Source organism: Schizosaccharomyces octosporus (genome assembly GCF_000150505.1).
Source record: "Schizosaccharomyces octosporus yFS286 unplaced genomic scaffold supercont6.2, whole genome shotgun sequence".
Classification (NCBI taxonomy): domain Eukaryota; kingdom Fungi; phylum Ascomycota; class Schizosaccharomycetes; order Schizosaccharomycetales; family Schizosaccharomycetaceae; genus Schizosaccharomyces; species Schizosaccharomyces octosporus.
The window spans coordinates 512,776-528,544 of NW_013185620.1; the positions used below are offsets into that span (position 1 = coordinate 512,776).

The following is a 15,769-nucleotide window of genomic DNA, read 5'->3' on the forward strand; positions in this document are numbered from 1 at the left end:
CTGTCCCTTCCTGAATATTTTTCGCCTTTGTAGCTACGAGAGTTTGAAAAATTACCAACAACCTTTTTGTTGAGTTCTATTTTCCAGTCGAAATTAGTTGCTAATATCTCCTTACATATTAAAGAGATAATGGCTGGAACTAAGAGAAGGAGGGATACCGTTTCGAATGGCTCCGATAAGCCAAACAATGATAAATCCTCTCAAGAAAACGGAACTACTTCGTCTCTTTCTACTATGGAATCTTCAGGAGATTTCCCTCGTGGAGGAGGTTCCACATTAACTCCTCTTGAATATAAGGAGGCAGTAACAGAGGCCAAACAAGAGGCACTTATGGGTGCTGATGAGACTGATGTTACTAAGACTTCAAACAAACCATCCAAAAAGAAGAAGAAGAACATTACGAAGGCCGCTTCTTCTAAGGAAGATGATTTTTCCTCAGTACCTATTGAAAGCTTAAAATATAAAAATTTGATACCCGGAGCTTTGCTTTTGGGACAAATCTCTCAAATTAATACCTTGGATCTTGCCGTTTCATTGCCTAATGGCTTGACCGGATATGTACCCATCACCAGCATATCTGAAAAGCTTTCTCAGCGTCTAGAAAATTTGGATGATGCTGCCACTGATGCCGACAATGAAGCCGTTGAGCATTTGGATGAATTTAATAACTTCCCCGATTTAATCGATCTTTATCACGTTGGACAATATGTTCGTGTGTGCGTAACCAAGCTCGGTAGTGACGAACCAAAGAATAACAAAAAGCATGTTGAATTGAGTATGCGTCCCCAAGATGTAAATGGCCCCACAGATGAACCAAATAATTTTATCGATGGGTCTACGATCCAAGCAGCTGTTTCCAGTGTGGAAGATCACGGTATTGTTTTTGACGTTGGATTGAAAAACTTCACTGGCTTTCTTTCCAAAAAGAATGTTGGAGAATTTAAATTCGTGGAAGGCCAGAGTTTGATTTGTACTGTTTTATCAAAAGATCAACGTATCCTTCACTTAGCACTCTCCACCCCTGCTTCTGCTCCTTTAGATGTTTTACCTTCTGTTCAAGGTATTCTTCCCGGTAACTACATCAACGTATTAATTACGGATCTTAAGGATAATGGTGTCGTCGGAAAATATATGGGCGTCGCTGATGTAACAAGTGATTTGTTCCATTGTTCCGCTAATCAGACAAAGGATTTAGAGAAACGCTTTCACCTCGCCAAGTCCTCGCCAGCTCGTGTGCTTTTCGTCATTCCTGGTGATCCTCCAAAGATTGCTGTTTCTTTTTTACCTCACATTATGAATTTCAATTTCGATTCAGCAAAGCCTCAACAACTTGATCAGCTTGATGTTGGTTTCATCGTCGATACTGCTAAAGTTACATACGTTAGTCCTTCTCTTGGTGTTTTCTGTGATGTAGGCATTCCCGGTATTAATGGGTTTACTCACATTTCTCGCCTGTCTGATAAAAAGGTAGCAAATGTTAGCGCGAACAATGGCCCCTATAAATTAAATAGTGTGCATCGTGCTCGTGTAATTGGCTATAGTTATGTCGATAACTTATTTATCTTATCTTTTGAGAATTCCGTTTTAGAACAACCCTTTTTGCGTATTGAGGATATAAAAGTTGGGCAACATGTGGAGGGCTCCGTCTTGAAATTAATCCCCCAGGGTATTGTTATTACTGTCGCAGATGGAATCAATGCCTTGGTACCTTCCTCTCATATGTCAGATATTGCTTTGCAATTTCCTGAGCGACGTTTTAAGGTCGGCACAACCGTGAAGGGTCGTGTGTTGACCACGAATACTTTGAGAAGAAGAGTTATCGTCACATTAAAGAAATCTCTGTTAAACAGTGACTTGCCCCCAATAAGCTCGTTTGAGCAAGCAACACCGGGTATACGCGCTATAGGTGTCCTTGCTCGTGTATTAGAAGATGGTGCTATTGTGGAGTTCTACAATAGTGTTCGGGGATTCTTACCTGTGTCTGAAATGAGTGAAGCTTATATTCGAGATGCTAGGGAACATTTCAAGATTGGCCAAACTGTTTCTGTTACTATTCTTAGTTGTGAACCCTCCGAACGTAAGATGAGAGTCAGTTGCCGTGAACAAAATTGGGATGAACAAAGAGTTGAAAAGTTTAATAATATTTCATTAGGTTCTCTTGTTTCCGGTTCTGTTTTACAGAAAACCGAAGATTCTGTTATCGTCGATTTGGGTAATAAAGTTTCAGGAGTCATTGCTTTAAGTCATTTATCTGACGGTGATCTTACAAAGTCAACTAAGGTTATGAACAAACTTCGTGTTTCTACGAAGCTATCAGATGTGGTAGTTCTTCGAAAAGGCCAAGACAAAAGAAACATAACTTTGTCATTAAAGAAGAGTCTTATCGATGCTGCTAAGCAAGACCGGTTTCCCAAAACTATAGAAGAGGTTAAAGAGGGTGTTAAATATGCTGGCTTTGTTCGTAATACGACGGACTTTGGTGTATTTGTCGAATTCTGCGATGGTTTGGTAGCATTGGTACCTAAAGCTTATTTGTCAGAAGACTACGTTCCTGTGCCAGGCGCCTTATTTAAGCCTCAACAATCTGTTGAATGTGTTTGTCTATCTGTGAATCTTCAACAGAAAAAGATCTTCATGTCGTTTAAACCTTTAGCTTCCAGTAAACAGAGAGTCACTGAGGTTTTGGATAGCAAATATGACATTGAAAATCCAGTTGACGAAACAATCAAGAAAACTTATGATTATACAGCTGGAAAGATAACATGGGGTATTATAACTTCAGTTAAAGCTAGTCAACTTAACGTCGTGTTGGCCGCAAATGTACAGGGTCGCGTTGAAGTTTCTGAGGTATTTGACAAAGCTGAAGATATAGAAAATTTTAATAAGCCTCTCAAAAATTTCAAGAAAGGTGACAAAGTTCGTGTCCGTGTTTTAGGTATTCGCGACTCCAGACATCATAAGTTCTTACCTATCACTCATCGTGTTGCTCCTAAGCAGTTCTTGGAGTTGAGTATGCGTCCTTCTGTCATGAGTATGGAGCCATTTAAGCTTGAGACTCCTGCTTTTAAGAAAGGTGATTCTGTCGTTGCTTACGTTAATAACACATCTCAGGAATGTGTATGGGTTTCTGTTACTTCGACAATAAATGGGAGAATTATGGCTATGGACCTAGGTCACGATGCAGAAGTGGTTAATAATTTATCGAAGCACTTTTTTGGTGGTAAAGCTTTGAAATGTACAGTAACTGACGCCACCAAAGTTCTTGGTCTTTCCCTTATTAAACCCCTAGATGGTTATGAATCTGTTAAACCTGGTGATAAGTTATTGGGAAGAGTCACGAATATAAACGAGAGCGGAGCAATCGTTTACCTTCCTGGTCATTTATCTGGACGAGTTTCTCGTTTAGACATGTCAGATGATTATGATATTGCTCCTAGTCAAAAGTTTGTTCGTAACAAGTACATTTCGGTATGTGTTATAAGCGTTGATGTTTCGAATAAGAAGATTGCACTTTCCACTCGTGAATCCAGACTCAACCCGGAAGCTGTTGAGGTTAAGGATAGAGAGATTAAATCTATTGATGATGTGAAGCCTGGTGATGTTTGTCGTGGATTTGTTACCAACGTTGCCGACCAAGGTCTCTTCGTTTTGTTGGGTCACGATTTAGTTGCCAGAGTAAAAATTGCAGAGCTTTTTGACTCTTTCATTAAAGAATGGAAGACACAATTTCAGGTAAACATGCTTGTGAGAGGAAAACTGCTTAGTGTTGATCACGATTCAAAGCGTATGGAAATGACGTTGAAGCCTAGTAAAATAGATGAATCTTCTTCGATTACCACCGCGTTTTCTGATTTACAGGTTGGAACTAATGTAGATGGCACTGTTGCTAAAGTTGAAGATTATGGCCTTCTCATTAAAATCGACAGCACAGATGGCATTATTGGTTTGTGCCATAAATCTGAAGTTGCAGATGCTGTTGTTAATGATATAGGCAAGTTGTATAGCGTGGGCGATAAAGTTCGGGCACACGTTTTGGATGTTAATCCCGAAAAGCGACGTGTTGCATTGGGTCTTAAATCTTCCTACTTTGATGCTGATTCAGATGTTGAATTATCAGATGAAGTTGAAATGAAGTCTGCTGATGAAAGTTCAGATGAAGAAATGGAAGAAGATCAACAATCTGAATTAGAGGCTGATGAAAGGTCATCATCTGACGAGGAAGATGAGAAGCCTGCACCTGCGCCGTTGAACGTGAATGGTTTCGATTGGGGTGACAGTTCTACTGTCTTCGATAAACCTGCTCACGATGAGTCTGAAAGTGAGAATGAAGATGAAGAAGAAACTCCCAAGCGTAAGAAGTCGAAGCATGTTAATTCTAATGATGAAGAACGTGACCTAGATGAAGCTCCACGCGTGCCTGCTGATTTTGAACGTCAATTGCTGTCGTCACCCAATTCTTCCTTTTTGTGGATTAGCTATATGGCTTATCAGTTGAATCTCAACGAGGTTGAGAAAGCTCGTGAGATTGGTCAGCGTGCCTTGACCACTATTAACTACAGGGAAGAAGAAGAAAAGTTGAACGTTTGGATGGCATTACTCAATCTGGAGATTGCCTATGGAACGAACGAAACACTTCAAAACACTTTCAAGGATGCTTGTGCTCACTGTGAGCCTTTGGTTGTATATGAGAAACTGTGTGGTGTGTTGATTAAAAGTAACAAATTGGACTTGGCCAATGAGTATATGGAAGGTATGCTCAAGAACTTTAAGCAGGTTCCTTCTGTATGGATTCAATATGCTTCTTTCCTTTTAACGAATGGAAGTGAAGATACCGCAAGAGGTTTACTTCAGCGTAGTTTACAAAGTTTGCCTAAATCTGAGCATGTGAAGATGATAGAGAAATTTGCTATTCTTGAATTTAAGCAGGGCGATCCTGAACGTGGACGCACTATTTTTGAGGGATTGTTGAGCAACTATCCAAAACGACTGGATCTATGGAATGTTTTGATTGATATGGAAATTAAGCAAGGTGACACTGCCATCATTCGTCGCTTGTTCGAACGTGTGCTTGCATCCAAGCTTTCTACCAAGAAAGCTAAATTTATCTTTAAGAAATGGTTGACTTATGAAAAGGAAATTGGCGACAACAAGGGTGTTGAGTCGGTCAAACAAAAAGCGTTGGAGTACGTTTCTGGTAATCGGGAGGAATAATCTTTCAAATCAGACGTTCGTCCGGTTTATCAAAGTTGATATAACAATTATACCTGTTTTTGACAGTTTGTCAAAAGGGATTATTTGTATGTCAAAACAATGAGTGATACATTCAATGTTTATTTGTATGGTATGGTTTTTTGGATTTAATTTCCAGTAAAATGGATGATAGATTGGGAAGATTTATGGTCAAAAGATATATTCTTTTTAAAGTATACATTGAAAAAAGGTTATTTATCGGTTTAATAAAAAATTTATTTAGGATTAAAATCAAGTTGTAGAAAGGTAGTAAGTAGCTGATATACATTGGGAGAACTAGATTCCTGAAGGGACATACAACATCATATGGAGTTAATAATACAACACTTGTACCATATGGGGAACAAATTATGACTACAGTGAGTACTCGAAAGAAGTTTGAACTAATCAAGTGAAATTGATTGCATGTAAGAAAATTATACTATAAAGTGAAACACCAACCCCACATGCCTTTTTTTAGTAGAGTCTGAAAGGCTTACCCATGGTAGACTTGATGACCAAGGAACCAATGTTTTGCCAGCCCTTCTTAAGCAAAGAGACCAAGAAGTTAACGGCAAGCATGATGTTAGAGATCAATTGGTCTTGAGACATCTCAACGTGACCAACGGCGACACCAAGACAAAGAACCTTCTTCAATTGGAACTTGATGGTAGACTTAACTTCGACAATCTTACCGTAAAGGTCATCGTTGTGAGAGACAGGGGTAGGGAACTTACCAGCCTTGGAGAGACCGGGACCTAACAAACGGGGAATTTGCTTGATGAGGACATCGGAAGCAACGAAAGCGTCGTACTTCTTAGCCAACTTCTTAACAAGCTTTTTGTTCTTGTTAAGCTTCTTCAAGTCATCGACGGACATAGCATCAACACCGCCATGCTTAGCACGGTCCAAATCGTGGGCATCACCAAGAATGCAGAGAGCCATGTTAGGACGGGGGACATTGGGCAACTTGATGGTACCAGAGAAACGCTTATCACGTTGGGGGTCGTAGTTCTTCAAACCGATTTGAAGCTCGACAGTCTCGGTAAAATGGCGTCTCTTTTCTTGAGATCCTTGAAGGATGTGCTCGACATTAGAGCGGACCGTGGCAACGCTGACCTTAGACATGGTTCAATGTTGGTGTAGTGCGGGTACGTGAAACAGACGAATAGAAATTTCACCCTTTCTTTGTGGTCCCAAAACGCAGTCACGTATATAGTAGTATCATGTTAGGGTAGGGTGAAGGAGAAACAGAGTCGAACCGGAATGATGCAAAAGCAGTTTAGCGTGATGCGTTATGATACGGATAGCGAACTATAAGACAGAAATCAATTTGAGTAAGTAGAGCGATGATGGGTGGTGAAAGAAGCAGATGAAATGAAAAGGTAGAAGTAAGAAGAAGCAATTATTAAAGATACTAATAAAAAAAATAAAGAGAAATCATGAACGCTTAATCTTTCGAAATTGAAAGGAAAGATCAGGACAGCGATGAACAGACGATGAAAAGTCGTTAGGAAGATTTCCAACAAACGTTGTTGTATCTACAAAGTGAAGTAGACGGTATGGGAGGTGAAAACGCTGAAGATTATTGAAAAGCAGACAAGAAGGAACCTGTGGAGCGAATGTGGAAGAATAACGAGAAATCTTAGGACTGATGCTGGTATTTGTTATCTGAGAATGGAAGGTTAATAGGAATGGTAGAACAACAAGACAGGACAATAGACATACCGTTAGGAGCGAACGTCGAGTAAGCAGGAGGATTAACATTGGAGTTTGCAGAAATTCTCTGATGTGCCGTAGATTCAGGAGCATGAACAGAGGAGTAATGACCGTGTTCTATGTCATAGACAGGATAGGAGGGATACTTCAAGACAATGTAAATAGCGTGGATGATTCCAGGAAGACCCAAAGCGCAAAGACAGATGTTGATGAGAAAGCTAAGTCAGGTTGTTAGTATGCAATATAAAGCTTGGGCTTAGACCCTATATGGACAGATGATGATGCTACAAACGTGGGTGAAAGTGAAGGAACGAAAAACATACTCTGCACTACAGAATCCTCTGCGAATACCGACAACAATAAAAGGGACAAATATAGAAAGAACAATTAGCAGAAAACTCGTCAATGTGTGAGGCGACATGATGGTTGCTGAAGAGGTACTAAAATAGTATTCTAAAGAAAAGGAAACAAAATTCGGTTATAATTCCAATCAAAAACTGCAATTGATTCAAACAAGCGTACTTTACAGAGGATGGGGCTAGGAAAGTGAGACTTGGTAGAAGGAGACGGGCAAAGTGACACATTGATGGCCATGACGAACAGGTAACAATAAACAAAAAGCGATAAATCCAACGCTTTTTCTGCTCTGCTGAGCTCTTCCTCTTGCCTTATTTATTTCTTTCGTTAAAGTTACCATTTGTGCGATGCTGTCTGTAGTGTATCATATCAACTACGGTTCTTGGTTTGTAAGTAATGGATGCTACAGTTTCAAAGAAGAGCTTCGACTGAAATTGATCCCGTAAAGATGAAAAGGTTTTTTAAGCTTTTTGGACTAAGAAAAACTCGTTATATCTTGAACAAATTCCATTCGTCTACTGTTCGTTGTGTTTTCTTCCAATCTTATGGGTCAGTCATTTTCTTGCTTTTTGCAAGTAGTAGCCTCATTCTCATTACACCACGTTTCTTTTCACAAAAGCAGAAAGCGATGAATTGTAACAGAATAAATGTTGGACCATTCGCTTTTTCAGCTGGGTTCTTTCGCACCCATATACAGACTCTAGATATAGCCTAGAGCCATGAATATTCCAATCCACTCACATACGCACACACTCACACTCTCTCCACCTCTGTTTTTAAATATCTAAATATATCTAAAATAAAAATCAAACAAACAAACAAACAAAACTCTCTATGAAGTTTGTATCCAAAAGTTTCAACATTTTATTTAATGCCCCCCGGGGGCATTAGAGCCTTCTTCGCCTGAAAATAAGAAAGAAAAGAAAAACGTTATAAAACAAGCGAGCTCGTTAAAAAAAAGTATGTGACGTCAATAATGACCTAGGAAAATTTCCTCTGAATAACACCTTCGCCAACTTACCTTGAACCAAGTGTTTTTTTAAGAAAGAGGGTATATTGAGGTCAAACCATAAAACCATTGGCATACAACTTATAGAAAAAGTACACTTGGCTTCCAAGGTGCTTTCGGATTACAACTTTTGTTTCGTATATGTATTAGAAAGTTATTGTCTCGTTCAATTATTGCATTTTTTTTTCTTTTTATTTTCTGATTCCAATACTATATATCTTCATTTAGTTTTCATATTTCCTTCAATAACTTTGTTTTATTGAAACTAAAATCCCCTCTTTGTGTCGTTGTTGTTGTTGTTGCATTCCGCTCCATTCCTTTTTCGAACACTTTTCAACCTCCTTAAAGAGAGTAGTAGAGTGAGTTTATTTTCTTTGTTTCCTCCTCTATATACTCCTTAGTACTTTACCACTTGCTTTGTTTGTCTTTTTAAAAGACTTTTTAATTTTGCTCTTCCTACTTCTTGCTTTCTGTTTTCTGCTTTTCTTTTTTTCTTCGGTTTTTTCTATTTCTTTTTTTTTATTGATTAATTTGTGTTCATTTCCTCTCTTTCCCCAGCCCTTTTTCTTCTTCTTATTTTAATATTGGTATTTCTGTAGACATCTCTTTGATTCCTGACCTTTAAGAAAGTCGTCTTGTTGTCTGTGTTCTTTTTATTGTTTTCCTTTCCTTTCCTTCTGTTATTCTTCGTCGAATTCATTTCGTGATATCAATTACTTGATCTACATTAAACGAATCTAAAAAAAATATACACATTCATATAATAAAATGAGTGCTCCTACGGATAATCATGGAGTTCCTAAGCAAGGCCGTCACGGGCCACATAACTCTGATGAGTTGTCACTTCCCGAATATACTAACCAAGATCCCAATCCCCAATATATGCCCGAACAAACCATTGAAGAAGATGCTCCTAGTCAGCGAGAGTTAGAAAGTGAACTTGAACGATTGCACTCAAACGAAACCCATAGGTCCAATACTGTTCACAGTGGTCGCCCTGTATCGACCGCATACTCAACCGCTTCCACAGCCTCTCACATGAGTGTCGAGGATCAGGATCAAATTCTGAATGCGGAAATGTCTGTACATTCTCAATCTCTTCGTCGTCGGGGTACCAACAGAAGTATCCGTAGTTCTATGCGTCAATCTAAAAGAAGCGCTAGCCGGAAATCAAACAAGTCATCCAAACATGAGAACATTGAGGAAGAAAAATTGACCAATAAAGATGATGAATTACAGTTGAACAACTATGGTCTTGTCGAGTTTAGTACAGAGTCTTCCATAAGGGCTCCAGATAATCCTATCCATTTTTTCGGACGAATGTTCAAGGTCGTTCAAAGACAGAGCTTTTTCATTCGTTCCATGATTTATATTCTTCCTGTTGGAATTCTGTTACTGATTCCCATCTTTATTGGTAGATTTTACCACCTGAAGACAAGTGACCAATACAATAATCAAACTCGCTGGATTCATATTGGCGGTGTTCAATTGATGTGGATGTCTATATGGTGGGAAATCATTTGGCTCACTTTATGGGCTGGCCGTTATGCTGCTAAGTTACTTCCCTTTATCTTTGCATTTATCGTATCTTTCATTAGTAACAACGTTGCAAAGTGGAAATGTATGGCAATAGCTTTGGAATTTCCTTTGACATTATTTTTGTGGATGATGGCCTGTTATGTAAGTTTCCTTCCCATCATGACTCGGCATCATGTCGGAGACGGCGGTGTATTGGATGTACAAAAGACTGCTCAAGGAAAACGTACTCAGCTGCCCTGGGAAAAAAGTGCAAATAATGTTTTGATTTCTCTTTTTATTTGCTCCATTATGAATTTAGTTGAAAAGATCTTAATGCAGCTCATCGCAATGTCTCTCCACAGACGTCAGTACGAGTCTAGGATTTTGTTTAACAAATTTGCAATTAACGAATTGTCTCACCTCTATGAGTATGCTAGAAGTCGTTCTTTTGACTTTAATGAAGCCATTCAACGTGCTAAGAAGACCGGTCTCTTCAACTTTGCTGAAAAGGACCGTGGTGGAAAGACCGTAAATACTGCAGCTCGAGTCGCCCAGAATGCTTTGAATCAGACAACTTATAGAGCAATGGGTGCTTTCAATTTTGCTCATGATATGATAAACAAGGTTGCTGGTGAAATTACTAACCGTGAGATTCAAGGTTCCACATCTCCCAAGCACGTGGTTCAGCATTTGTTGAGAACTACTCGAGGCTGCCAATCATTAGCGCGTTGTTTGTTTCAAGCTTTGGTGAGATCCGGAAATATCGATATCGTATATGACGATTTCGTACCCGTTTACAGGAATGAATTAGGTGAAGTAGACGAAGAAAAGCTTAATGCATGCTACAATATTTTCGATCGTGATTTGAATGGCGATATTACCTGTGAAGAAATTGAACTAGCGATTGTGGAGATTGGAAAGGAACGAAAAATTATTTCGGCTTCTCTTCGTGATCTGAATGTATCGATTGGTAAACTGGACGCAATTTGCATGTTTTTCGTTGCTTTAATCACCTTGTTCATCTTCCTTTATTTGATAGCTCGTAACTTTAGTGGTGTTTTAACTTCTGCCGGTACCTGGCTGTTGGGTCTTTCTTGGCTCTTTTCTAGTTCTGCAGTAGAATTGCTTAATTCTATCATTTTTGTATTTGTTAAGCACCCTTACGATGTCGGTGACCGAATCAGTGTCTTGATTAACGGTGTTGTGACCCCAGCGATGGTGAAAGAAATTGCCATCATGTCTACAGAATTCCGTTTGCTAACTGGTGAAATTATTCAAGCACCAAATAACTTGCTGAACACACTTTGGATTTCGAATATGCGTCGTAGTGACGGGATTTCTGATCCAATCACCGTTAGTCTGAAATTTGGTACTACGTTGCAGCAAATTGAGGCTCTTCGAGTTAAGTTGATTGACTTCTTGAAAGAGGAAAAACGAGACTATAAGCCCGATTTACTTACGGAGGTTACTGACTTTCCTAATTTATATTCCATGTCATTGCTTGTGGTTTTCTTCCATAAATACAACTTTCAGGATGAAATTCTGAGAATGAGACGTCGTAACATGTTCATGTGTGCTTTGATGACTTACCTTCAAGAATTGGATATCGTTTCTCCTATTAACAACTCACCTGGCAAAACAAAAGAGTCACCCATGTATATCAACGTTGGCAATGGTGGCGCCTCCTTTGGAGCGAATCCATTGGATAGAACGAAACCAAGCGAAGGCCCACACGGAATTTTAAGAAATAGCTCTGTGCGCCAGCCTGTTCCCGAGGAATCATCAAGTTCTACTGATGTAGCGGATATGGAGAGACAACCCAGCAAGAAACGTGTTGATTTTTCATTGGGAACTTCACATATAGTGAATGCCATGGATGACATTACTGATATTGGAAGTAGCGATGTAACTCGTGAAAATCTTCCTGATGTTGTTATTGAAAGCGCCGGTACTGAGGCTATGCGTCGTGAGACAAAATTGCGTAGGCAACAGCAAGAACAAGAACAAGAGGAAGAAGAGAACAATGAAGAAAACGATGGATCTGAAAGATCATCCCGAAGATCTCGTTTCAGTCTTTCATCTCGCCGCAACTCTGGCCGGGTTAGTGCGCATACTTCTCCTGGCTTACGCAACGTTGCAGTAGACGACATGAGGACTTCTTTGATAGGTCAAAATAGCACCAGGTCTGCTCATCTTTAGCTGTCTCTCTGATTAAGACTTGCACACTGAATTTGTAAATCCCAATATAAGTATTGAGATTTAGAACCCGTATTTATTTTATTTCTAGTATTTAGGTGTTGTCTTTTATGATTTTTACATTGAAAGTTAATAAAATAGGAAAAGATGTATGTATGAAATGAGCATCATCTTTCATAATTCTCTTGAATGGATTATTGGATCTGGCTACTCGGAACAAAAGTGAGTTTTGAGAAGTATTTCGCAAAACATAATGTAGGTTAAGCAAAAAGAAATTAGAGGTTTTGATGAATTTGTCTTACTATGATAAAATGGGATAACAGTTTATGCTTCGTCAAAGTGTCTCTTCGTGTGGAAATTATGAGCAATGTTTGGTGTATTGTAACCAGCTATATTTGACGTGAACAAAGATAATATAATCGTAAAGTTAGATTTTAAACTGCAGTCTTTGTACATGAATATTTGAAGTACAGGTAATGTGCGTTTGTTTGACGAACGCAATGAGGATGCCGTAAATCAGTACATATCTTAATCGAACACGTTGACTGGAGAGATACGCTTTAAATAAAGCTTTTTTTATTTTTTATTACCTGTTTATGAGTTGTTTACGTTGTTCAGCCTTAGTATTAGTGCTTGAACATAAATCTGTCAGAGGTGAAACACATGTTTTGAGAATTCGTATTCAGGGGTAAATATAGTTTTAGTTTGAATAAATTCTATGTAGGAAATGTCGAATTGGATGCTTGGGAACTTTTGGAAAAGAATAGTAACAGCCTTAAAGGATCTGATTCACGTAGTAAGTCATATAATTTACTTGTTTAGTTAAATCAGTCAAATCTTCCAAATCTTTTGGTTGGAATATTATTTCTATATTATTTACATTAGATAGAAAATCCTTTAATTGACTTATTTTTCTTTGTCTACTTTCAATTTTTGGTTTTCATTGCTTTAAAGAAGCTTTCATGCTATATAATAAGTGTACCAAGTGAACAGTAATATCGTATATCGGTTATTATAGTACCCTTAAGTATAACAAAAAGCGTAACCTGCCCGGTGACAATGTTTTATAATGGGATATGCAAAAAGACACTATCGTGACCTTTTAGCTAGCATCCTAGTTACCTTTTTTTAGTAACTTTTTACTTTAAAAGAAAGATTTCATTCCCTTTTTGAAAGATACGTGAATCGAGGAACCAGTTCCTACGGACTTTTTTGGGGGAATTCTAGCTCATCTCGTTTTGACTGTAAATATCTGCATTATTTTGTATTCTAGGTTGCCATTGTAAAGATAGAGAATAAATAAACTTTTGTTTCAGATTCTGACGATTCTTTTAAAGTGCTCAATGATGAAAAGTCAGACGCTCAACCTTTAGATGGTACTGGTACCCCTCCTCCGTACCCAAATAAGATGTGCTGAAATAAAAAGGAAAAAAGGAACGTCAATTGTATCAATTCTCAGAATGCCAGCGACTCGCGATCGTTGTAAACAAACTCGACAAACACCTCTGTCCTTCGCAAACAAAAAAAAAAGTCCGTCACTAATACATCCATTCAACCAAGTTTATTGATTTAGAAAGGGTGATGGCTCCTCTAAAAAAGCCTCCCAAGGGTCCACTAACAATACTGGGTCGCATTCGACATATTCGAAGTGGATTTCAGCGAATGTCTTCTTATTTTTTGCATCTTTTGTGTATATTATGTTATATGCTATTTTTTTTGTGATATTTTTTTATTTAAAGTTTCCTGTAAAGGCACAAGACCTTTAATGACCTTTTGCTTGAACTTGTTGTAGCCTCTGCGTGGTTTTTTTATAAAAAGTCAGTATTGCTTTTATTTTGAACGACCTATTCATTAATGGCGAGCAATGCATTCATCCTATCCTGAATGGTTCACGCCAACTGGAAAAGCAATCGCACTAATTGTATGCTATTTGTGTACTCAATTATATCTGCGTCGTCTGTATAATCTTCGTTACTTATCGAAGAGAAGCTTCTAAATTCGTAACCATAGAGACTTTATTATTATGTTTTGGTGGTGTCAACATTGACATTGCTTCTTCGTTTTATGGGTATGTATATCATATATCTGCGAAATATATTTAGGTCCTAGATATTGCAATTGGATGTGTCGCTTGAACGATTAATCATTGAAATAAAAAAACATGAAAATGGATTAGGAATTGCTGTGAATCGTACTTTGCGTATGTACGCTTTGTAGCTGTTTCCTTTCGTAACGATTTAACTGCTTAAGAAGGGACAAGTCAAGGCCAGGATGCGCCTCTGTATGAGGATATCGAATTTTGGCGTTTTACAGAGCGAAGCTTTGATGTTTGAGTTATATCTTAGCGGCTTTCATTCTTACTATTTCACTCACTACTTTTGAAGCCCCAATGCTAATCGCAGTTCATTAAGTTCCTATATTTGCTTCAGCTAAAGCAAGTGCATAGTTGAATCGGGACTTGTATTGATCGTTTTTCATTCACTGCATCATGTAACCTTTACTCATTTAATGTCGTTTCATTTCGAATCATTGTTGATTACACATCATTCGTTTCCACACGGAACAACTGCACCTCTTTATGGTCATAAACATATTCTACATCCATAAGAGTGTTATTGATAAAAGTTAAGACTTCAATTATGTACCATGTCATCTTATTATTATACTGTTTATACACGTACAGTACAAAAACGAATATCGCTAGAGACAAAAGGTGTTTCGATTCATCATCTGTGATAAAGATAATTAAATTTTCGGATGTCTCAACATCTTTTTGCAAGTTGCACTTACGATAAAAATGCAGATGTTGATTCTATGGTGACATAAGATCGTCATTCTTACCAATATATAAAAGAAATCTCATGTCATTTCAAACAATATGTAAAGTGCACTTTCAATTATTTGAAAGGTTCAAAGACAAACATCAAATTAATCTACAACGAAAGTAAACATGAGCGAAAAAATAAAATTATACGGGTTTGAAAAATCTGGACATGTTCACAGAGTCCGACTTCTACTATCATTTTTAAAAATCCCATATAATTGGGTTATTATTCAAGAATCAGAGGTGAATTCGGAAGAAATAAAACGATTGAATCCATGGAAACAGGTTCCTATTCTTGCTGATGGGGACACCGTTGTATCAGACAGCAATGCTATTATGGTATACTTGGTGAAAAAGTATGGAGACGAAGACTTTTGGTTCTTAAAAGATCCAGTGGAATCTTCCTGGGTACAAAGATGGTTTTCTTACGCTGCTGGTGAATTACGTTATGGCCCATCAGTTGCTCGAAAGATTCATATACATAAGACGAGTGATGACTTAGAGGCTGCTAAAAAAATAGCAGCTATACTATTTGAATTCATGAATGGTTATTTAGAAGGAAAGGAATATTTAGTTGGTAAACATATTACTCTCGCGGACTTTGCTATGTATTCTTACACAGCTCATGCTCCGGAAGGTTCTATTTCTTTACAACCATATCCTAATATAGTGGCATGGTTGAAACGCATAGAGAACCTTCCTGATTACGTCCCTCTCAAATGGACTTTCCCAGAGAAGAAAGATTACTAGTTACGATAACTCCATTCTAACAACAATAATCAGATATATCTGTTTTGATAAAAATGTGAATTGAAGGGGTTCCTTGTTACGTATATTAAAGAGTAGTGCCATTGTTTCCTCAATACTGTTTGGAAGGAGCGATATATCGATTATCCAAATTTCAAGTATTTGAACAA

General features: G+C 38.1%; 6 protein-coding genes across 6 annotated transcripts; 4 read left to right on the forward strand and 2 right to left on the reverse strand.

The window, feature by feature from the left end:
- Window positions 1-129: 129 nt before the first annotated feature.
- SOCG_03864 (U3 snoRNP-associated protein Rrp5) lies at window positions 130-5,211 on the forward strand (the record flags this gene model as incomplete). Its single annotated transcript, XM_013163774.1, has 2 exons — window positions 130-2,461; window positions 2,513-5,211. 2 exons carry the CDS (start codon window positions 130-132, stop codon window positions 5,209-5,211), a joined length of 5,031 nt encoding a protein of 1,676 aa, XP_013019228.1.
- A 237-nt stretch (window positions 5,212-5,448) lies between these two features.
- On the reverse strand, window positions 5,449-6,436 carry SOCG_03865 (60S ribosomal protein L10a). Its single transcript, XM_013163775.1, has one exon. The coding sequence runs from the start codon at window positions 6,355-6,357 to the stop codon at window positions 5,707-5,709; it is 651 nt and encodes a 216-aa protein (XP_013019229.1). The 5' UTR covers window positions 6,358-6,436; the 3' UTR covers window positions 5,449-5,706.
- SOCG_03866 (plasma membrane proteolipid Pmp31) lies at window positions 6,370-7,525 on the reverse strand. The gene is made up of 3 exons (XM_013163776.1): window positions 7,272-7,525; window positions 6,958-7,166; window positions 6,370-6,900 (listed from the first exon to the last, which is right to left on the reverse strand). Exons 1-3 carry the CDS (start codon window positions 7,367-7,369, stop codon window positions 6,875-6,877), a joined length of 333 nt encoding a protein of 110 aa, XP_013019230.1. The 5' UTR covers window positions 7,370-7,525; the 3' UTR covers window positions 6,370-6,874.
- Window positions 7,526-7,581: 56 nt separating this feature from the next.
- Window positions 7,582-8,098, forward strand: SOCG_05447 (uncharacterized protein). The gene has a single exon (XM_013164075.1). The coding sequence runs from the start codon at window positions 7,706-7,708 to the stop codon at window positions 8,018-8,020; it is 315 nt and encodes a 104-aa protein (XP_013019529.1). The 5' UTR covers window positions 7,582-7,705; the 3' UTR covers window positions 8,021-8,098.
- A 238-nt stretch (window positions 8,099-8,336) lies between these two features.
- SOCG_03867 (MS ion channel protein 1) lies at window positions 8,337-12,254 on the forward strand. Its single transcript, XM_013163777.1, has one exon. It carries the CDS (start codon window positions 9,083-9,085, stop codon window positions 12,029-12,031), a length of 2,949 nt encoding a protein of 982 aa, XP_013019231.1. The 5' UTR covers window positions 8,337-9,082; the 3' UTR covers window positions 12,032-12,254.
- Window positions 12,255-14,978: 2,724 nt separating this feature from the next.
- SOCG_03868 (gstA) lies at window positions 14,979-15,602 on the forward strand (the record flags this gene model as incomplete). The annotated part of the gene is made up of 1 exon (XM_013163778.1): window positions 14,979-15,602. One exon carries the CDS (start codon window positions 14,979-14,981, stop codon window positions 15,600-15,602), a length of 624 nt encoding a protein of 207 aa, XP_013019232.1.
- Between the last annotated feature and the right edge of the window lie 167 nt (window positions 15,603-15,769).

Bases quoted from the DNA above. Each gene is read 5' to 3' on its own strand.
- SOCG_03865 (XM_013163775.1), bottom strand. From the start codon at position 6,357: ATGTCTAAGGTCAGCGTTGCCACGGTCCGCTCTAATGTCGAGCACATC.
- SOCG_03866 (XM_013163776.1), bottom strand. From the start codon at position 7,369: ATGTCGCCTCACACATTGACGAGTTTTCTGCTAATTGTTCTTTCTATA. The intron at 7,167-7,271 runs GTATGTTTTTCG...AACCTGACTTAG, and splicing joins AGAGGATTCTGTAGTGCAGA to CTTTCTCATCAACATCTGTC. The intron at 6,901-6,957 runs GTATGTCTATTG...TTCCATTCTCAG, and splicing joins CTCGACGTTCGCTCCTAACG to ATAACAAATACCAGCATCAG.
- SOCG_05447 (XM_013164075.1), top strand. From the start codon at position 7,706: ATGCTACAGTTTCAAAGAAGAGCTTCGACTGAAATTGATCCCGTAAAG.
- SOCG_03867 (XM_013163777.1), top strand. From the start codon at position 9,083: ATGAGTGCTCCTACGGATAATCATGGAGTTCCTAAGCAAGGCCGTCAC.